Raw genomic sequence first — 22,464 nt, forward strand, 5'->3', positions numbered from 1 at the left:
AAAGAGTGCCGGAACAACTGCAAGGGAAAGGGTTCTACTCCAGATACTTCCTCACAGAGAAAAAGACAGGAGGCTGGAGGCCCATCTTAGATCTTCGAGGCCTCAGCTGGTACCTGCGCAAGCAACGCTTTCGGATGATCACAATCGCCTCCATCCTTACGGCACTGGACGATGGAGATTGGTTCGCAGCCCTTGACTTACAAGACGCATATTTTCACATAACTATCCATCCGGCTCACCGACGATTCCTCCGGTTCATGGTAGGCAAAGAACATTTTCAATACAAGGTCCTACCGTTTGGCCTCTCCTCGGCACCCAGAGTCTTCACCAAGACCTTGGCAGTGGTGTCAGCCTACCTGCACAGACGGGGTATTTATATTCCCGTATCTGGACGACTGCCTACTCAAAGGGGCCTCGAAGGAGGAGGTACTACGCATGATACGCGTCACAGCAGGCACATTCTCTTCACTCGGCCTGGTTATCAATCTGTCAAAATCAAAGATAGACCCCACACAGGACATAGAGTTCATAGGGGCACGCATAAATTCTATTACAGCGAGAGTGTATCTACCAGAGCTACGCTTTCGGGCCATCGGCTCCCTCGTGCAAGTCATCACCTTCAGCCCTACGGTGCCGGTTCTGACGTGCTTACAGCTGCTGGGCCACATGGCAGCAGCGACGTTCGTAGTACAGTATGCCAGGTTACGCATGCACAGCATGCAGCACTGGCTGGCGAGCATGTACAAACCGGCAGCACACACCGTTCACAGGGTGGTGTTGCCCACAACAGAGGTGCGCAAATCCCTGCAATGGTGGGTAAACTCCAAGAACATGCTAACAGGGCCACCCTTCCACCAACCACAAATATCGGTTTTTCTTACTACAGATGCCTCCCACATAGGGTGGGGAGCACACATGGGCGAAGAGGTGACGCAAGGACTGTGGTCCTCCACGGAGCAGTCACTGCACATAAATATACTGGAGCTCAGAGCGGTGTTCTACACCTCCAGACACTTTCGAGACCATATACAAGACAAAGTAGTTGGGATCAGTACAGACAATACCTCCACCATGTTTTATATAAATCGGCAAGGAGGAGCTCGGTCCCGTGCCTTATGTGCGGAAGCAGTCCGGTTGTGGAACTGGTGCATCGCCAACAATATAACCTTGAAAGCCTCGTACTTACCAGGCGCTCACAATGTGAAGGCAGACCAGCTGAGCAGGCGTTTCGCACTCACGCACGAGAGGCAGATCCGTCCCAATCTGCTACGACCGGTTTTTCACGCATGGGGTTTTCCCCAGATAGACCTGTTTGCCACTCAACACAACAAGAAGTGCCCACGATACTGCTCCAGGGCAGGACTGGGACGGGGTTCCCTGGGGGACACATTCGTGATCTCGTGGAGGGGCCCCCTGCTTTACGCTTTTCCTCCCACAGTGGTGATCCACAAAGTCTTGCAGAAAGCCAGAAGGGAAGGAGCCCGAATGATCCTGATATTCTCAACGTGGGATCGACAGCAATGGTTCCCTCTACTCGTGCGCATGTCGGACCGTCCACCAATGCCCCTCCCGGTGGCGCCGGATCTGCTCACGCAAGCCCAGGGGTCCATTGTGCATCCGCACCCCCAAGGCCTACGACTACAAGCGTGGTTAATCCATGGCTCAGCTCCCTAGAGAGCACATGTACGGAGGAAGTGCAACAAGTCCGAGAAAGTAAGAGGAGGGCTTCCACCAGGAAGACCTACAAGTAGAAGTGGACTCGCTTCACGGCATGGTGTTCTACCAAAGAGCTAGCCCCCCTTTCGGTGCCTATACCTGTAATATTAGAGTATTTACTGGACCTCAAGAGAGGAGGACTCTCACTATCCTCGTTAAAGGTCCACCTTGCTACCATTTTGGTGTTCAGACACGAAGAGGAAGGGCACACGGTGTTCGCCCATCCCATGGTTACCAGGTTCCTCAAAGGGTTGGTAAACCTATACCCCCCTTGGAAACCGCTTCCACCTTCATGGAACTTGGACCTGGTGCTTAGTGCGCTAACGGGACCACCGTTCGAGCCTTTAGCCATGGTTTCCCTCCGCCTCATTACGATAAAGACGACCTTCCTTCTCGCAATCACGTCAGCTCGCAGGGTGAGCGAGCTTGCGGCAGTTATGGCAACGCCACCCTGCACAGTATTTTCCAAGGAGGCGGTAACCATACGGCTGCATCCAGCCTTTGTTCCTAAAGTTTCTTCTGAGTTTCATATTAACTAACCTATTGTTTTACCCTCATTTTACCGAAAGCCTCATAGCTCTAACAAAGAGGCGTGCCTACACCTCCTTGACGTGAGGAGGGCGCTAACCTTCTATATAGACAGGACCAAGTCCTTCCGGAAAACGGATAGACTCCTAGTCTCTCTCGCTCCCAAATCGAAAGGAGAAGGTCTCTCTTCACAGAGGATCTCGAAGCACATCGTATCCTGCATAAAAATGTGCTACGAACTCAAAAATACTCCTTTACTGGCCCCGCCCAGGGCTCTCTCCACTAGGGCGGTGGCTGCATGAACAGCCTTTTTCAAGGGCGTTGCACTAAAAGACATTTGCAGAGCGGCGACCTGGTCATCCGATGACATCTTCGCCAAGCACTACGCCCTTCACAGTGTATTCCAAGAGGATACCCAGCTCTCGACAGCAGTCCTCTCGGGGACAAGCTGCACATGATCCGATTACCCACCTCCTATTTTGGGTTCCTGCTGGGTAGTCACCTAACGTGGAGCACCCACGGGGACACTCGAAGAAGAAAGAGAAGTTACTCACCGTAGTAACGGTGGTTCTTGGAGATGTGTCCCCGTGGGTGCTCCACCCATCCTCCCCGCTTCGGATCTCTGTTTAGTGTTTTGCAGGAGCATCCGAGGCGGTTGGTCAAGGAACTGGCAGGGACCCGATCGTGCACGTGGCCAGGAGCGCGCAAGGGAGCGGCGCGCACCAGCGCATGCGCGGTCCGGTAGAAACTGCTTGGAAGATCCGACCTGCGGCGCTGGGGCGAGCCCGACACCTAACGTGGAGCACCCATTGGGACACATCTCGAAGAACCACCGTTACTATGGTGAGTAACTTCTCTTTGTCCATGAAGACTGAGGCAAAAAAAGCATTGAGTACTTGAGCTTTTCCTGCATCATCTGTCACTAGGTTACGTCCCTCATCCAGTAATGGCCCCACACCTTCTCTGATAATCTGTTTATTGTTCACATCCCTGTAGAAACCCTTCTTGTTACTCTTCACCTCCCTTGCCAGCTGCAATTCCAGTTGTGCTTTCACTTTCCTGATTACTACCCGGCATTCTCCAGCCATGTGTTTATACTCCTCCTTAGTCAACTGTCCAGGTTTCCAGTTCTTGTATGCATCCTTTTTGAATTTAAGCTGACTAAGGATTTCCCTGTTAAGCCAAGCTGGTTGCCTACCATGTTTGCATTTCTTACCATGCAGCGGGATTGTTTGTTCCTCTTCGAGTGGTCCCCGTGGGTGCTCCACAATAGGTGTCGGGCTCGCCTGGCGCCGCAGATCGGAATTCTTCCAGCAGTTTCTCCTGGATCGTGCATGCGCCGGCACGCGCCGTGCCCCTGGCCGCGTGCGCAATCCGGTCCCCGCCAGTTCCTTTTCAACCACCATCGGCTGCAGACGGAATCTGCTCGGGCTAAGGACATTTCGTGTAATTTGTCGTTTTTGTCACTAAAAAAAAAAAAACAAGGACAAGGAGAATATCAGCCAAAAAAAAAAAAAGAGAGAGAGAGGAGCGGACGAGAAGGCCACTTAGGCTGTCCACTGGCCCGCAGGCCGGTGATCGCTATTGGGGCGAAAAGGCACTGATTACGCGCTAAGTACCCTATTAACAGTAAAGGACTCACCGCGATGGCCTCCTCAGGCTTTAAAAAGTGTGAGTCATGCCGCGAAGCTATGCCGGCCTCCAATGGGCATAGTTAATGCATCCGCTGCTTGGGGGAATCACACGTTACCCAGAAGTGTTCTCACTGTGCTAAGCTCACAGCCAGGGCCAGGAGAGACAGAGAGATGAGGCTTAAAATGCTCTTGTTTGACAAGGCTCTCCAGCCGGAGTTGCCAGAGAAGCCTCACCCAGTAGGGCCCTCTGGGTTGCATGAGAGGAAGGCAGCCTCTCTGACCCTCTCGGTGCAGAAAAGGAGGAAACTCTCCCTGGCTTGATCCTTGCCGGCGAGTTCAGCGAGCAGGACGAGCGGCACACAGAGCCCCAGCCGCGAGCTCAGGGAAGCGGCGGCACGGCAGTGCACGTGGCAGAGGCCGAGCCTCCGATTATACAACAGCCGGCATGCAGGGTGCCGAGAGCGCCAGCGAGGCAAGCGCCGGAATTGGCGGCACTAGCCCCCGCCGCACCAATGGCACAGGGGCACCCGGCACGGAGCCTATAGGTGCCGGAGGAAACTATCTGCGCGGCACTGCAGCTGACTGTGCCGGCATGGAGCCTATAGGTGCCGGAGGAAACTACCCGCGCGGCACCGCAGATGACTGTGTCGAGCGCGGCGCCGACAGCGGGGCCGAGATCCCGGGCATGGGAGGGGGCGATGCCAACCCTGCAAGGGAGGGGCAAGGCAAAAAAAAAAAAAAGCAAAACCCCGGCACCGCAGTCCATCTCCACTCAGGGCTGCGCTGCCCTTATCACCTAGCCCTCCCCCCGAGATACACACGCCGCACCGATGGGCTGTGACTCCACTGGCTTATCTGGAACCTCCCTCTCCGTTCCTCCAACCAATTTCACCGTGGCTTGGGCCACCTTCACCATTTCTGGGCATGGATCCCCTGGAGTACTATCACAAATCAGTTTCACCTCTATCTGTGTCGTCGCAGAGGTCCCGCTCTCCCAGACATCGTGGGTACACTCTCCGCCCGTGGCCCAGGTCTCCACCACCGAGCCCTTGCCCATGCTGCTATGGTTGTCTGCATCATGCTGAACACAGACACCTCAGGCCTAGATCCAGGGGCAGGTCCTCCCCTGCTGCTCAATACCCCCGTGTACACTCTCGCTCTGGGACGGAAACACAGTTGTCTCAGGGGGAGTGAGGTCCAGAACCCCGAAACTTTCCTTTACAATCCTCCAGGGAGCAAGTATATCATCGACTGCAGGAGCCTGAGGTTTTGAGGGAGGTTTACCCCAGTGGTTCCTCCTCAGCCTCCCCAGATGAGGCCACGGCCCTTGGGGATGTCTCCCCCCCGGATGACCTTAAACGATTCCAGGAACTGTTCAAGAGAGTGGCTTTCACGCAAGACATTCAAATGGCAGAGGTGTAGGAGAAACATCATAAACTCCTCAAAAATTTGAGACCACCGGCTTCATCCAAAATTCCTACGAACAAAATGCCTACGAACAAGAGAGCGGATAAGAAGTACTTCGTCCGAGTCAAGGGCATGGAGTTCCTCTTTAGTCACCCACAACCAAATTCTTTGGTGGTCGAATTGTCCCAGCAGAGGTCAAAGGCGTCTCAGTATAAATCAGGGGGATGGGATAAAGATGCTAAGAAGCTAGAGCTGTTTGGCAGGAAGGTATATTCCTCCTCTACCCTATCATTGAGAGTGGCAAATTACACTGGACGTGGCAGACACAGTGACACGTTCAACAGCTACAGCAGTGGTCATGTGTAGGGAGTCCTGGCTCCAGACGTCTGGTATCCCCAGGAACCCCCAGGTGAAGATCGTGGATCTTCCCTTTGATACACAAAAGCTGCTTACGGGCTCAACCGACTCGGTCCTCCACTCCAGCAAGTACTCGAGCCACATTTAGAACCTTGGGCATTTATACTCCCCCATACAGGAGGAAGAAATTTTATCCTCAGCAAAGACGCTACGCTTACCAACCACAGCGTGCTCAATATCAAAGAGGCTACGACCAAGGGCGCCATCAACAGCAGCAGCAGTACAGAACTCCCAGGCGACGTTCCCAACAAAGCCGTACGCCCTCGGGACAGGCCCAAAAACAACGAGTTTGACGGGTATGTCGGGGGCTGCACTATCAATACCATCACTCAATGCCACTCTCATCTCGTGTTCCATCATCTCCTCAAACCGTTCCACTCCCAATGGCAAAAGATCACCACAGACAGATGGGTGCTAGAGCTTATAGCCACAGGTTATACGATCCCCTTCCAGTCACTTCCACCAATGGAGCCTCCCGCCAGACCTCATCTCAGAGACGCTGCCCACGAGGCGAGGCTCAAGCAGGAGGTGGATCACCTTCTGTTCATGGGGGCAGTGGAAAGAGTGCCGGAGCAATTCCAGGGGAAAGGTTTTTATTCAAGCTACTTCCTAACAGAGAAGAAAACAGGAGGCTGGAGGCCCATCTTGGATCTACAGGGCCTCAACCGTTACTTGCTCAAGCAACGTTTTTCGGATCATCACAGTTGCCTCTATACTCACGGCAATGGATGAAGGAGACTGGTTGCAACCCTCGACTTACCAGATGCTTACTTTCATATTACAATCCGCCCAGCACACAGACGCTTCCTCTGCTTCACGGTCGGCAGGGAGCACTTCCAGTACAGGGTTCCTCCGTTCGGCCTTTCCTTGGCTCCCGGAGTTTTTACCAAAAGCCTGGCAGTGGTATCAGCCTACCTGCACAGACAGGGGGTGTTTGTTTTCCCATATCTGGACGACTGCCTGCTGAAAGGGGCCTCGAAGGCAGAGGTCTTACGCATCATACGCGTTACAGCGGACACGTTTTCTTTGTTGGGCCTAGTTATCAATCTCACAAAGTCAAAGACCGAACCGACACGATATAAAGTTCATAGGGGACGCATAAACTCTACCACAGCAAGAGTATACCTGCCCGACGCCCGCTTCCACGCCATCAGTTCACTGGTTCAAGTCATGACATACAGCCCCACAGTGCCGGTCCTAACGTGCCTACAGCTGTTGGGCCACATGGCGGCAGCGACGTTTGTGGTACAGAATGCCAGGTTACACATGCGAAGCCTGCAGCATTGGCTGGCGAGCGTTTACAAACTGGCATCTCATACTGTCCACAGGGGTGTGTTGCCCACGACAGAGGTGCGCAGATCCCTAGCATGGTGGGAAAATCCCAAGAATCTGCTAGTGGGGGTGCCTTTTTCACCAACCACAAATTTCTATTTTTCTTACTACCGATGCCTCCCACATAGGATGGGGAGCGCACATCGGCAACAAGTTAACGCAAGGGCTATGGTCCCCTGCGGAACAGACACTGCACATAACCATACTGGGGCTCAGAACAGTGTTAAATGCCTGCAAACATTTTCGAGATTTCCTGCATGGCAAAATAGTCGGGATCAATACCGACAATACCTCCACTATGTTTTACATCAATCAACAAGGAGGAGCACGATCCCGTGGTCTATGTGCGGAAGCAGTCCGATTGTGGAACTGGTGCATCGCCAATAACGTAACGTTGAAAGCCTCGTACTTGCTGGGCGCTCACAACGCAAAAGGAGATCAGCTGAGCAGGCGTTTCGCACTCACGCACGAATGGTAGATCCGCTCCAATCTGCTACGGCGCGTTTTTCGTACATGGGGGTTTCCCCAGATCGATCTGTTTGCCACCCAGTACAACAAGAAGTGTTCCCAGTACTGCTCCAGGGCAGGAGTGGGGCAGGGGTCCCTGGGGGGACGCATTCATGATTTCATGGAGGGGCCCTCTACCTTACGCATTTCCCCCCACAGTGCTTATCCACAAGGTTCTGCAGAAAGCCAGAAGGGACAGAGCTCGCATGATACTTATAGTCCCAACTTGGGATCGGCAGCAATGGTTTCCCTTGCTTCTGTGCATGTCGGACCGCCCACCTCTTCCTCTACCGGTGGCGCCGGACTTACTTACGCAGGCTCAGGGGTCCATAGTGCACCCACACCCTCAGGGTCTGCGTCTACAAGCATGGTTAATCCATGGCTCAGCTCCTTAGAGAGCACGTGTGTGGAGGGAGTACAACAAGTCCTGGAATGTAGCCGAAGGACCTCCACCAGGAGGACTTACAAGCAGAAATGGACTCGATTTACAGCCTGGTGTTCCACCAAGCAGTTAGCTCCCCTTGACGTTCCTATACCTGTAATATTAGAATACTTATTGGACCTCAAAAGAGGCGAGTCTTCTCTATCCTCACTAAAGTTCCACCTCGCTGCTATATCAGCCTTTCGGCATACGGAGGAAGGGCCCACTGTATTCGCCCATCCTATCGTCACAAGGTTTTTGAAGGGGTTGGTAAGCCTGTACCCCCCTCGGAAACTACTTCCACCATCGTGGAGTCTGGACTTGGTGCTCAGCATGCTATTGGGTCCACCTTTCGAACCATTAGCCACAGTTCCCCTCTGTCTCCTTACGAGGAAAACGACCCTCCTCCCTGCAATTACGTCAGCCTGCAGGGTGAGCGACCTCGCAGCAGTGATGGCAACACTGCCCTGCACAGTATTCTCAAAGGAGGCGATAGCCTTAAGGTTGCACCCAGCCTTTGTTCCAAAAGTTTCGTCGGAGTTCCATCTTAACAAGCCAATAGTTTTACCCTCATTTTACCCGAAGCCTCGCAGCTCCAGCAAGGAGGCACGCCTGCATCTACTGGATGTGAGGAGGGCGTTGGCCTTCCACATAGACAGAGCTAAGTCCTTCCGGAAAACGGACAGGCTTCTAGTCTCTCTCGCTCCCTGGTCAAAAGGAGAAGGTCTCTCTTCACAGAGAATCTCAAAGCACATTGTGTCCTGTATAAATATGTGCTACGAGCTTCGAAAGACCCCTTTGCTGGTCCCGCAAGGGCTCACTCCACCAGGGTGGTGGCGGCGTCAACAGCCTTCTTCAAGGGCATCATGTTAAAAGGGCAACATGTTAAGATATCTGTAGGGCGGCGACCTGGTCATCCTACGACACCTTTGCCAAGCATTATGCCCTACATCGGGTATTCGAAGAGGATACCCGTCTGTTGACAGCAGTCCTCTAGGGGGCAAGCTGCACATAAACCGATTACCCACCTCCTTACTTGGGTTACTGCTGGGTAGTCACCTATTGTGGATCACCCACGGGGACCACTCGAATAAGAAAGAGAAGTTACTCACCTGTAGTAACGATGGTTCTTCGAGATGTGTCCCCGTGGGTGCTCCACCACCCGCCCATCCTCCCCGCTTCGGATCTCTGTCTAGTGTTTTTCAGGAGCATTCGAGGCGGTTGGTCAAGGAACTGGTGGGGACCGGATTGCGCACGCGGCCTGGGGTGTGCGGGGGAGCGGCGCGCACCGGCGCATGCGTGATCCAGGAGAAACTGCTGGAAGAATTCCGATCTGCGGCGCCGGGCGAGCCCTACACCTATTGTGGAGCACCCACGGGGACACATCTCGAATGACCATCCTTACTACAGGTGAGTAACTTCTCTTTTCTGTGCCTTCAGTAAGACTTCTTTAAAATACTGCCAGTTCTCTTCAACGCTTTTCCCCTTCATCTTTGTTTCCCAAGGGGTCCTGCTCATCCGTTCTCTCAGGGAGTCAAAGTCTGCTCTTCTGAAATCAAAGGTCTGTATGTTACTGCTCACCTTTCTTCCTTTTGTCCGGATCATGAAATCTACGCTCTCATGTTCGCTGCAGCCCAGGTTCTCTCCAACTTCTATTTCTTATACTAGTTCTTCCCTGTTTGTGAGCAGCAGGTCAAGTTGCGCATGACCCCTGGTCGGTTCCTTCAGCACTTGTACCAAGACGTTATCCCCAACATTCTCCAAAAACTTCCTGGATTGTCTGTGTGCTGATGTATTTGCCTCCCAACACTATCTGGCTGATAAAAACTGGACTGTCCTGCTAATAGTTTTTGCTGCTCCTGGGTATCCTGCAAACTGGGATGTTTGTGTGCCAGTGACAGCAATTGCTTCCTGCCTTCACAGGGAAGTCACCATGTGGGGTATGGCAAGGCATCTATTTTCTCTCACTAGTCTTAACGGTTCTCCCTCTGGCAAGGGCAGGCCTGCGGTAATTAGTCCCACTCAGACAAGGTTTGCAATATCATTATTTACATGCATCAACACTGGCTCTAACTGGCTTTTTAATTTTCATTTCAAAAATATTAGTCACATACATAAAATCAGCTAAAAGGGAATGAACATTTTTTATTGGGTTGTGTGTTACATTTAGGGCAACGGATTCTGACTTGTCCTGCTTTACTCTTTGTAACTTTACAAAATTGTGTAAGACATAGTATGATTAACCAGAAATGTAATTTTTTTACTTAAAGACTTTGTTGCAAGTTTTAGCAACTCTGTTATGTATAGTCATGCTTTTATTGAGACACTGATGAAAAGTATCTTGCATGTATGTCAATAACCTTTTTTAGTATTGGTTATCTTAAGTTTCAAAATCAAATGCATATAATATGCTGTAAATTACAAAAGAGTGTTAATTTTTGAATTATAACATTTTACATATTTTAGAAATTTAACACATTATAATGTCAACATTTTCTAATTTACATAGAATGTATACTAAAAGATGATAGATTGACAACGTGTATAAATAATATTAAGGATCTGTTGACTGCTTCAGGATTAAGTCTGAAATCTTACTTTTATTTTAACGTGCAAAAGCTTGCAAATATTATGCTGGCTTTGATTTGTTTAAATTAAATTTCTCGAAATTTCCATGTATCCTTCTCTGTCTTCTGGGTGACTTGAATTTGTATTTACTGTTTATCTTTCTCTTCTCTTTAGCTTCTGAATCGCAAAGACAAGGCCACATTTGAGAAGTTAGACTATTTAATGTCGAAGGAAGATAACTATATGAGGACACGGGAATATATCAGAAACTTAAAGATGGTCCCTACTATTCCCTACTTAGGTAGGTGTGAAAACATGCTTGTGATGTCTGCAGAAATATATTCAGTTTTGCTTAAGTAGTATTGGCTTGTTTGACTGACCAATTTCCAGCTGGCATCCAGTGTACTTGAAGCAAGCCATATATTGAACATTGTTCCCCATTGTTACTCATGTAAGCATATTTTATTCCTGTTTTCCTAAAACCTGGTATACTCTTGATTCCCCTCCCAGTGAATTGTGCAGCTTCCTCAAGTGATGGAAAGTCTGCAGATTCCTGCTAGGCAAGATTTTGAGATGGGGACTCTTTCTACAAAAGGATAATCTAAAAAAATAAGTGAATGAATAAAGTATCAGAGGGGTTAGGTGTGTTAGTCTGTATCTACAAAAACAGCAAAAAGTCCTATGGCACCTTATAGTAGTAGGCATCCTTCAGTCTGCATAGACTATGGATCGCGCCCTTTAAAGTTTCAATTGAGGACTTAATTTACAGTGTCTGTTGTGACTATGAAGACCCACACGAGAGTGACAGTCCTTGCTGCATCTCTTGCAGATGTAGTGGGTGTCTGGTAAGTCCTTATTGTGCTTTCTGTGCCCTCGCTTCTCCTCTGCTAGCTGTCTGATCTTCATCTCGCCCTTCTGAAGGCCCTTGTGCAACCCCTGCCTCCATCTGCTGCGGTCATCTGCTAGTTCTTCCCAGTTGTCCAGCTCGATGTCTACCTTTCTGAGGTCTCTCTTGCAGACATCTTTGTAGTGCAACTGGGGGCGTCCGGGAGGTCTTTTGCCAGCGGCTAGCTCACGAGACAGGATGTCTTTTGGAATCCTTCCATGATTCATCCTGTGGACGTGGCCAAGCCAGCGGAGTCGACGCTGCCTGAGGAGGGTGTGCATGGTTGGGATTCCAGCTTGCTCGAGGACGGCGGTGTTGGTCACTCTGTCCTTCCATGATATTCCAAGGATGCGCCTGAGGCAGTGCAAGTGGAACACATTCAGCCCCTTTTCCTTGCGGGCATACAGGGTCCAAGTCTCGCTGCCATAAAGGAGGGTGCTGAGGCTGCAGGCTCTGTAGACTTGCATTTTGGTGTGAGTGTACAGCTTGTTGTTGTTCCACACTCTCTTGCTGAGTCTGGACAGAGTTGTGGCCGCTTTTCCGATCCTCCTATTTAGCTCAGTGTCCAACGACAGGGTGTCAGTGGTGGTGGACCCGAGGTAAACAAACTCGTGGATGACCTCTAACGTATAGTTGTCAGTGCTGTTTGATGGGGATTCAGCAAAATCTTGATCGAGTACGTTTGTCTTCTTTAGGCTGATGGTAAGCCCAGAGTCCTTGCACGCTTTGGAGAACTGATCCAGCAGTTTTTGAAGCTGATCTTCTGTGTGAGACACTACAGCAGCATCATCTGCGAACAGCATGTCTTTGATGAGGACTTCCCGCACCTTAGACTTAACTTTCAGCCTTGCAAGGTTGAACAGTTTCCCATCAGATCTTGTGTGCAGCAAGATGCCCTCTGTTGAAGATCCAAAGGCATGCTTCAGGAGGAGTGCGAAGAAGATGCCAAACAATGTCAGAGCAAGCACGCATCCCTGTTTGACGCTGCTCCTGATTCTGAAAGCATCTGATAATGCGCCGTCATATTGGCTGGTTCTTCTTCGAGTGTCCCCGTCGGTGCTCCACATTAGGTGTCGGGCTCGCCCAGCGCTGCAGATCGGATCTTCCAAGCAGTTTCTGCCAGACCACGCATGCGCCGGTGCATGCCGCTCCCTTGCGCGCTCCTGGCCACGTGCACGAACCGGTCCCCGCCAGTTCCTTTCAACCGCCGTCAGCTGCAGACAGAATCCGACTAGGCTACAGCCAAGTTAGCGTATTCAATGGTTTTAACTGTTTTCTTTAATGTTTTCAAGTTCTAAGGGTATTGTTAAGTTAGCCAGTTGTTATTTTCAAAAAAAAAAAAAAAAAAACAAGAAACAACAAGCGGGACAGAATTCAGTCCGGTCCTAGTAACAAGCGGAGCACCGGAGGCCAGGAGCCTAGGGCCATTAGCCCTCCTGCCGCGGCAGGCTATCCGAGAGGTGGAACACAGCACAGAGAAGGTGCTAAGTACCCCATTAACAACTAAAAGACTCACCAACAATGTCCTCTTCAGGATTCAAGAAATGTGAGTCTCGCCGAGAGGCAATGCCAGCGTCTGATGGGCACAGTCACTGCATAAGTTGCCTTGGGGAGTCCCATGTCACGCAGAAATGCTCCTTCTGTGCAAAATTAACAGCCAGAGCAAGGAAGGACAGGGAGATGCGGCTTAAAATGCTGCTCTTCGACAAGGCCCTCCAGCCAGACGTGCCGGAGCAGCCGCAGCAGGAGGGACCCTCCGGGGCCCATAAAAGAAAAGCTGCCTCACTCACCCCATCGGCGCAAAAAGGGAAGAAAGTCTCCCCAACCCGATCCCTGCCGGCAGCAACAGCGAGCGGGACGGGAGGAGCACACAGCCCCCAGCCGCAGCAAAAGCTGATTGGCGGCGGCACGGAGAGCCACTTGGAGGCAGCTCAGCGTCCGATGATCAAACAGCTGCCCCGCACCGCAGGCAGGGCGGCGGCTAAATAAGCGCCGGTACCGGCGGCACCGCAGAGAGCGGCACCGACCCCCGGGGAACCGGCGGTGCAGAGCGCGCAGGCACGTAGCCTGCAGGCACCGGAGGACACTGCCCGTGTGGCACCGCCCATGAGCGTGCTGAGCGCGGCGCGGATGGGGCCGAGATCCCCTGCACGTCAGGGGCGGAGCCACCCCCTCAAGGGAGGGGGAAGGCTGCACAGAAAACAAGGCACCGCAGCCCCTCTCCAGACAGGGCTGCAGAGTTGCTTTCTCTCAGCCCTCTGCTCATGCTGCAGACTCCAACTAGAAAGCAGGGGTCCCCCCTAGCCTACCCGGAGCCCCCGTCTCCATTTTTACAACCAGCCTCGCCCTGGCTGGGACCACCCTCACCCTTCTTGGGGTTTGAGCCGCTGGAGTACTATCACAAATCGCTCTCTCCAGTGTCCCATGTCTCTCGACTATCTCGCTCTCCCAGATGCAGAGGGTATGCACCAAGGGAGTGGTCCAGGTCACCTTCCCAAGAACAGCGCCCATGCTGCCATGGTCGTCCCTATCATGCGGGGCATAGACGCCACCGGCAGTCTACCAGGGAAAGATCCCCACAGACGGTCCCGTATCCCCGAGGGCAATCGCGAACAGGGACAGAGACTCAAGTATCTCAGGGGGAACTGGTTATGGAACCCCGAGATTTTCCCTTGCAAGCTTCCAGCGAGCGGATGTACCATCGCCAACAGGAACCGGAAGGGTCCAGAGGGGCGTATCCGAGTGGTTCCTCGCTCTCCTCCCCGGACGAGGCTACGGCCCCGGGGGACGTCCATCCTCCGGACGATTTCAAACAGTTTGAAGAGCTGTTTAAAAGGGTGGCCTTCACGCAAGGCATCCAGACAGCAGAGGTGCAAGAGAAACTCCATAAGCTCCTGAAAAATCTGAGACCTCCGGCCTCCTCCAAAATAGCAATACCGCTTGATGAAGCAATCTTGGAGTCCGCCACTATGATATGGCAGACCCCTGCGACTATTCCGCCTGTCCACAAGAGAGCGGACAAGAAATACTTCGTGCTGGCGAAGGGCATGGAGTTCCTGTTCAGCCACCCAAAACCAAATTCCTTGGTGGTAGAGTCGTCGCAACAAAGATCAAAGACATCTCAATTCAAGACAGGGGGAACAGACAAAGATGCCAGGAAGCTAGAGCTGTTCGGCAGAAAGGTCTACTCCTCCTCCACACTACTGTTGCGAATGGCAAATTACGCAGCGCATCTAGCGAACCACAATTTCGACAACTACACTAGGTTAACCTCCCTCATGGACTCGCTTCCAGACGACAAGAAACCGGTGCTCAAGGCCATCATGCAAGAAGGCTATGCGGCCTCAAGGACGGGAGTTCAGATCGCCCTGGATGTTGCGGACACAGCAGCATGTTCCACAGCTACGGCAGTGGTGATGCGAAGGGAGTCCTGGCTCCAGACTTCGGGTATACCGAGGGATCTGCAGGCAAAGATCGTCGATCTTCCCTTCGACTTGCAGAAGCTGTTTGCTGAATCAACTGACCCGGTCCTTCGTTCCAGTAAAGATTCAAGAGCCACACTTAGGACCCTGGGGATTTACACCCCTCCATACAGAAAGAAAAAGTACTACCCTCAACAAAGACGGTACCAGTACCAGCAACAGCGTCCCCAGTACCACAGGGGTTACGAGCAAGGGCGACATCAACAGCACCAGCAGTACAGAACTCCCAGGGGACGTTCCCAACAGAGCCGTGCGTCCTCGGGGCAGGGCCAAAGGCCACAAGTTTGACACACAGATCTAGGGCTGCGTCATCACTACCATCGCACAAGGTCATCCGAAGCGGTTATTCCACCATCGCCTCGGACCATTCTACGACTAGTGGCAAAGGATCACCACAGACAAATGGGTGCTGGAGATCATAGCCACGGGGTACGCCATCCCCTTCCAGTCGCTCCCACCGCCACCACCTCCACCCAGGCCCCACCTCCAGGAGGCCTCCCACTTAGCGAGGCTGAAGCAGGAGGTGGACCATCTCATGCTCATAGGGGCAGTGGAAAGAGTGCCGGAGCAACTGCAAGGGAAAGGGTTCTACTCGAGGTACTTCCTCAGGGAGAAAAAGACAGGAGGCTGGAGGCCCATCTTAGATCTTCGAGGCCTCAACCGGTACCTGGGCAAGCAACGCTTTCGGATGATCACAACCGCCTCCATCCTTACGGTACTGGATGATGGAGATTGGTTCACAGCCCTCGACTTACAAGACGCATATTTTCACATAACTATCCATCCGGCTCACCGACGATTCCTCCGGTTCATGGTAGGCAAAGAATATTTTTAATACAAGGTCCTACCGTTTGGCCTCTCCTCGGCACCCAGAGTCTTCACCAAGACCTTGGCAGTGGTGTCAGCCTACCTGCACAGACAGGGGGTATTTATATTCCCGTATCTGGACGACTGCCTACTCAAAGGGGCCTCGAAGGAGGAGGTACTACGCATGATACGCGTCACAGCAGGCACGTTCTCTTCGCTCGGCCTGGTTATCAATCTGGCAAAATCACAGATAAACCCCACACAGGACATAGAGTTCATAGGGGCACGCATAAATTCTATTACAGCGAGAGTGTATCTACCAGAGCTACGCTTTCGGGCCATCGGCTCCCTCGTGCAAGTCATCACCTTCAGCCCTACGGTGCCGGTTCTGACGTGCTTACAGCTGCTGGGCCACATGGCAGCAGCGACGTTCGTAGTACAGAGCGCCAGGTTACACATGCGCAGCATGCAGCACTGGCTGGCGAGCGTATACAAACCGGCAGCACACACCGTTCACAGGGTGGTGTCGCCCACAACAGAGGTGCGCAAATCCCTGCAATGGTGGGTAAACCCCAAGGACTTGCTAACAGGGGTACCCTTCCACCAACCACAAATATCGGTTTTTCTTGCTACAGATGCCTCCCTCACAGGGTGGGGAGCACACATGGGTGAAGAGGTGACGCAAGGACTGTGGTCCTCCACGGAGCAGTCACTGCACATAAATATACTGGAGCTCAGAGCGGTGTTCAATGCCTGCAGACACTTTCGAGACCATATACAAGGCAAAGTAGTCGGGATCAGTACAGACAATACCTCCACCATGTTTTATATAAATCGGCAAGGAGGAGCTCGGTCCCGTGCCTTATGTGCGGAAGCAGTCCGGTTGTGGAACTGGTGCATCGCCAACAATATAACCTTGAAAGCCTCGTACTTACCAGGCGCTCACAATGTGAAGGCAGACCAGCTGAGCAGGCGTTTCGCACTCACGCACGAGTGGCATATCCGTCCCGATCTGCTACGACTGATTTTTCACTCATGGGGTTTTCCCCAGATAGACCTGTTTGCCACTCAACACAACAAGAAGTGCCCACGATACTGCTCCAGGGCAGGACTGGGACGGGGGTCCCTGGGGGATGCATTCACGATCTCGTGGAGGGGCCCCCTGCTTTACGCTTTCCCTCCCACACTGCTGATCCACAAAGTCTTGCAGAAAGCCAGGAGGTAAGGAGCCCGAATGATCCTGATAGTCCCAACGTGGGATCGACAGCAATGGTTCCCCCTACTCCTGCGCATGTTGGACCGTCCACCGATGCCCCTTCCGGTAGCGCCGGATCTGCTCACGCAAGCCCAGGAGTCCATAGTGCATCCGCACCCCCAAGGCCTGTGACTACAAGCATGGTTAATCCATGGCTCAGCTCCCTAGAGAGCACATGTACGGAGGAAGTGCAACAAGTCCGAGAAAGTAGCTGGAGGACTTCCACCAGGAAGACCTACAAGCAGAAATCGACTCGCTTCACGGCATGGGGTTCTACCAAACAGCTAGCTCCCCTTTCGGTGCCTATACCTGTAATATTAGAGTATTTACTGGACCTCAAGAGAGGAAGACTCTCACTATCCTCATTAAAGGTCCACCTTGCCGCCATTTCGGCATTCAGACACGAAGAGGAAGGGCACACGGTGTTCGCCCATCCCATGGTTACCAGGTTCCTCAAAGGGTTGGTAAACCTATACCCCCCTCGGAAACCGCTCCCACCTTCGTGGAATTTTGACCTGGTGCTTAATGCGCTAACGGGACCACCATTCGAGCCTTTGGCCACGGTTTCCCTCCGCCTCCTTACGATAAAGACGACCTTTCTTCTCGCAATCACGTCAGCTCGCAGGGTGAGCGAGCTTGCGGCAGTTATGGCAACGCCACCCTGCACTGTTTTTTCCAAGGAGGCGGTAACCATACGGCTGCAACCAGCCTTTGTTCCTAAAGTGTCTTCTGAGTTTCATATTAACGAACCTATAGTTTTACCCTCGTTTTATCCAAAGCCTCATAACTCTAACAAAGAGGCGCACCTACACCTCCTGGACGTGAGGAGGGCGCTAGCCTTCTGTATAGACAGGACCAAGTCCTTCCGGAAAACGGATAGACTCCTAGTCTCTCTCGCTCCCAAATCAAAAGGAGAAGGTCTCTCTTCGCAGAGAATCTTGAAGCACATCGTATCCTGCATAAAAATGTGCTACGAACTCAAAAATACTCCTTTACTGGCCACGCCCAGGGCTCACTCCACTAGGGCGGTGGCGGCATGAACAGCCTTTTTCAAGGGTGTTGCGCTAAAAGACATTTGCAGAGCGGCGACCTGGTCATCCTATGACACCTTCACCAAACATTACACCCTTTACAGTGTATTCCAAGAGGATACCCATCTCTCGACAGCGGTCCTCTCGGGGACAAGCTGCACATAATCCGATTACCCACCTCCTGTCTTGGGATCCTGCTGGGTAGTCACCTAATGTGGAGCAACCACGGGGACACTCGAAGAAGAAAGAAACGTTACTCACCGTAGTAACAGTGTTTCTTCAAGATGTGTCCCCGTGGGTGCTCCACCACCCGCCCATCCTCCCCGCTTCGGATCTCTGTTTAGTGTTTTGCAGGAGCATCCGAGGCTGTTGGTCAAGGAACTCGCGGGGATCGGATTGCGCACGTGGCCAGGAGTGTGCAAGGGACCGGCGTGCACCAGCGGATGCGCAGTCCAGCAGAAACTGCTTGGAAGATCCGACCTGCGGCGCCGGGGCAAGCCCGACACCTAATGTGGAGCACCCATGGGGACACATCTCGAAGAAACACCGTTACTACGGTGAGTAACCTTTCTTTCCTCTCATGTCTTCATGGAACAACTGGATCATCTTGAGTAACTGTGGAGAATAGCCTATCTTGTGGAGCAGTTTGAACAGACCATCCCTGCTGACCGAGTCAAAGGCCTTGGTCAGGTTGATGAAGGCTACGTCGAGTGGCTTTCTCTGCTCCCTGTACTTCTCCTGCAGCTGCCTTAGAGAGAACACCATGTCAACGGTAGACCTCTCTGCGCGGAATCCGCACTGCGATTCGGGGTACACCCTCTCAGCAATCTTCTGGAGTCTGCCAAGGATGACGCGAGCGAACAGTTTACCAGTGACGCTTAGGAGGGAGATTCCACGGTAGTTGTTGCAGTCGCTTCTGTCTCCTTTGTTCTTATACAACGTTACAATGTTAGCGTCGCGCATATCCTGTGGAACCTCACCCTCTTTCCTGCACAGGCACAGTAGCTCATGTAGAGGTTCCAGGAGTGTGTCCGCGGCACACTTGATTACCTCTGGTGGTATACCATCCTGACCAGGGGCCTTTCCTGCTGCAGTGCTGTCGATGGCTCTCTTCAGTTCATCCACAGTCGGTTCTTGATCCAGTTCATCCATTACTGGTAGGAGCTCGACGGCATCGAGGGCTGCATCAACCACAACATTCTCGCGTGAGTACAGCTCGGAGTAGTGCTCAACCCAGCGCTCCATCTGTTTGGCTTTGTCAGCAATGACTTCACCAGATGTGGATTTCAGAGGTGCCATCTTGTTCTGGGTGGGTCCTAATGCCGTCCTCTTACCCTCGTACATTCCTCTGAGATTACCAAAGTTGGCACAGTTCTGGATGCTGCTGCATAGCTGGATACAGTGGTTGTTGGCACAGTGCCTGGCTGTCTGCTGCACTGTTCTTCTGGCCTCTCTAAGTGCTTGCTGGGTACTCTGGCTCGGTGAGCGTTTGTACTCCAGGAGTGCAGCGCACTTCTTTTCAATGACTGGAATGATCTCATCGGAGTTAGCTTTGAACCAGTCGTTTGTGTTTCTAGGTCTTCTTCAAAACACCGACAAGGCCGTGTTGTAAACTGTATCCCTCAGGTGTTGCCATTTGGATGTCGCACTGGTGTCCCTAGGGCCACGGTGCAGATTTTCCTGGAGGGTCTCTCTGAACTTTTCAGCTATCTCCGAGTTTGCCGTCTTTCTGACGTCAATGCGGGACCTTCCAGCAGGTTTAGAGCGGTACAGCTTCTTGGGCCTCAGCTTGAGCTTGGAGCAAACTAGCGAGTGATCTGTATCACAGTCAGCACTATGATAGCTGCATGTCAGAAGGACGTTTTTGAGGTTATTACGCCTACTGATGACCACATCTAGTTGATGCTAGTGCTTCGAGCGTGGGTGTCTCCACGACAATCTGTGCTGTGGCTTCGTTCGGAAGAATGTGTTTGTGACACACAGGTTGTGGTATGTGCACAGTTCAAGGAGACGCTGTCCATTGTCATTCATTTTTCCCACACCAAAGTGTCCTAAGCAGGAAGGCCATGAGGCCCAATCAGCTCCAACTCTTGCATTGAAGTCACCCAAGATGTACAGTTGTTCACGAGCAAGTATTTGCGCTACAGCAGCACTAAGCACGTCATAGAACTTGTCTTTTACTTCTGGTGTGGTGTACAGGGTTGGAGCATAAGCGCTGATCAGGTCAACAGGACCGGCGCAAGTTTGAAGCGTGATCCGAAGAAGTCTTTCTGATCCGCCCATGACTAAATCAACCATTTGTAGAAGGGTGTTTCTGACAGCAAAGCCAACACCATGCTGTGTGCGTTCTTCTTGGGCTTTACCCTGCCAGAAAAATGTGTAGTCCTTTTCCTTTAGAAATCCCGAATCTGCGAGTCGCGTCTCTTGCAGTGCAGCGATATCCACTCTGAGCCTCTTCAGTTCCTCGTTGATGACAGCGGTCTTTCGAGTGTCACTGATGGCCTGAAGATCTTCAATCAAGTCAGTCAGCATGGTCCGCACGTTCCACCAAGCAAGCTTAAATTGTTGATGTTTCTCATTTCTTGTTAATTTTCTTATTGGTTTGCCTTGTGCCCAAATTTCAGTCACTTGTCAGGTTCAGGAATCTTCAGCCTCACGCACCCAGCAAGGCAGGTGAACTGTGGCGGGACAGTACCCTATTGGCTGGTGGCTGCCCAGCTTGAGGCGGGCGGTGACTGTCCAGTGAGATGCGAGGATCTCTTCCGCTGTCGAAGGCAACCCCTGGCGCTCGTTCTCTATGCCAGTCGAGCAAGAGCTTATAACCGGTATCTGTTGCCTCCCGTGTTGATGCAACGCTGTTCAGTGATGCCGGAGTACCTCTCTGGGCGTTAGCCTGGGCACTTATTATGGAGACTCTGGGCTGCCCAGACACCAGTGTCCCCCCGTCGGCTTTACTGATATAGTCCAAAGGAGAGGATAACCTCCACGTCTGGTACCAGTTCAGCTGCAGGATTTGCCGGGACGGTGCCAGAAGTTGACACCGAACCTCCTTCGGACTCCACTCCGGATTTTCTGTCAGGGTTTACTCCCTTAGCCTTTCTCCTTCCCAGGATAACCCACAAGGCAGTGGGGTGTGGAGAATGTGGTTAAGGATCCCTCTACTTCATACCTCTGTCACCACGAGTCACCATAGCTCCCTGTGGAGCAATGACCTCATATCCCCAGGACCCTCCTCCCCATCTCTCACCGCGCCTTCCCCCAGCTACCATCACCATAGGACCCTCCCCAACCCACTACCCCCATCTGCTACCATGTCCTCCCTCCTCACTGCACTGGCCCCTCTCCCCCCAGCTGCCCTCAGTGCCCCCAGGTCCACCTTCCCCCATCGCTCTTCAGGCTCCTCTCTTCAGAGACTCCTTTTCCTGGTAGTGCTGCCTTGCAGGGCACAGGTGGAACACCATATCTGAAAAGGACAACAAACATGGGGCTCCTCCCTCGGCAAACTCCCAGAGGCAAACTCCCTTCCCTGTTTGCTGCTGCGCCTTCTTCGCTGGGAGCTCCCTTCTTACAGAGGGAGCTGCTAGCTGGTCAGGCCTGGCTCAAAGCCTTGCTGCCAGTCTAATCAGCCCTTGAAGGCTCACCTGGCAGGGAACTCCCCCAATTCACACCTTGCAAACTGCTCTTCTCTGCACAGCACAAGCTCAGGCACCCAGGCAGCTGATCAAGCTGCAGACAGACAGACATTCACCTACCAGCTCACTACACAGCCCTCCAAATCCCACACTCACCCAAGCTCCTCAAGGGCTGATTAGAATGGAGGCAAGGCTTTTAGCCAGGCCTGACCAGCTAGCAGCTCTCTCTATAAGAAGGGAGCTCCCAGCGGACAAGGGGCAGCAGCGAACAGGGGGCAGCAGCTAACAGGGAAGGGAGTTTGCCTCTGGGCAAAGTGTCCTAGAGGAGCTTGGGTGAGTGTGGGATTTCGGGGGCTGTGTTGTGAGCTGGTGGGTGAATGTCTGTCTGTCTGCAGCTTGATCAGCACCTTATAGACTCACAGATTTTTTGGAGCACGAGCTTTTGTGGGCAAAGACCCACTTTGTCAGACGCATGCATATGATGAAGTGGGTCTTTGTCCACAAAAGCTTTATGCTCCAAAAATCTGTTAGCCTGTAAAGTGCCACAGGACTCTTCTTTCTTTTTTTTTTTTGAATAAATAAAACTACCTGAGAAGTTTTTAACTGCATCATTTGTAAGCAATTCAGCCCATAAATACAAATTCAGCAGTTAAATAGTGACATTATACATATCATATGGAGATATGTGTATCTCATAGAGCTGGAAAGGACCTCAAGAGGTCCTCAAGTCCAGTCTCCTGCCCTCTCAGCAGGACCAAGCACCATCCCTGACAACTTTTTATTTTTTTTAATCTATTTGCCCTTGACCCCTAAATGGCCTCCTGAAGGGTTGCGCTAACAA

General features: G+C 52.2%; 1 protein-coding gene across 3 annotated transcripts in view; it reads left to right on the top strand.

Moving 5' to 3' along the window:
• Window positions 1-22,464, top strand: part of RALGPS1 (Ral GEF with PH domain and SH3 binding motif 1) — a 445,865-nt gene that overhangs the window by 206,662 nt on the left and 216,739 nt on the right. For all 3 annotated transcript variants that reach the window (XM_075015701.1, XM_075015700.1, XM_075015702.1), the window contains one exon: window positions 10,705-10,831. In XM_075015701.1, coding sequence (XP_074871802.1) covers window positions 10,705-10,831 — 127 coding nt within the window. The remainder of the gene's footprint in view (window positions 1-10,704; window positions 10,832-22,464) is intronic.

This window comes from Carettochelys insculpta, chromosome 21, assembly GCF_033958435.1.
Source record: "Carettochelys insculpta isolate YL-2023 chromosome 21, ASM3395843v1, whole genome shotgun sequence".
Lineage (NCBI taxonomy): Eukaryota > Metazoa > Chordata > Testudines > Carettochelyidae > Carettochelys > Carettochelys insculpta.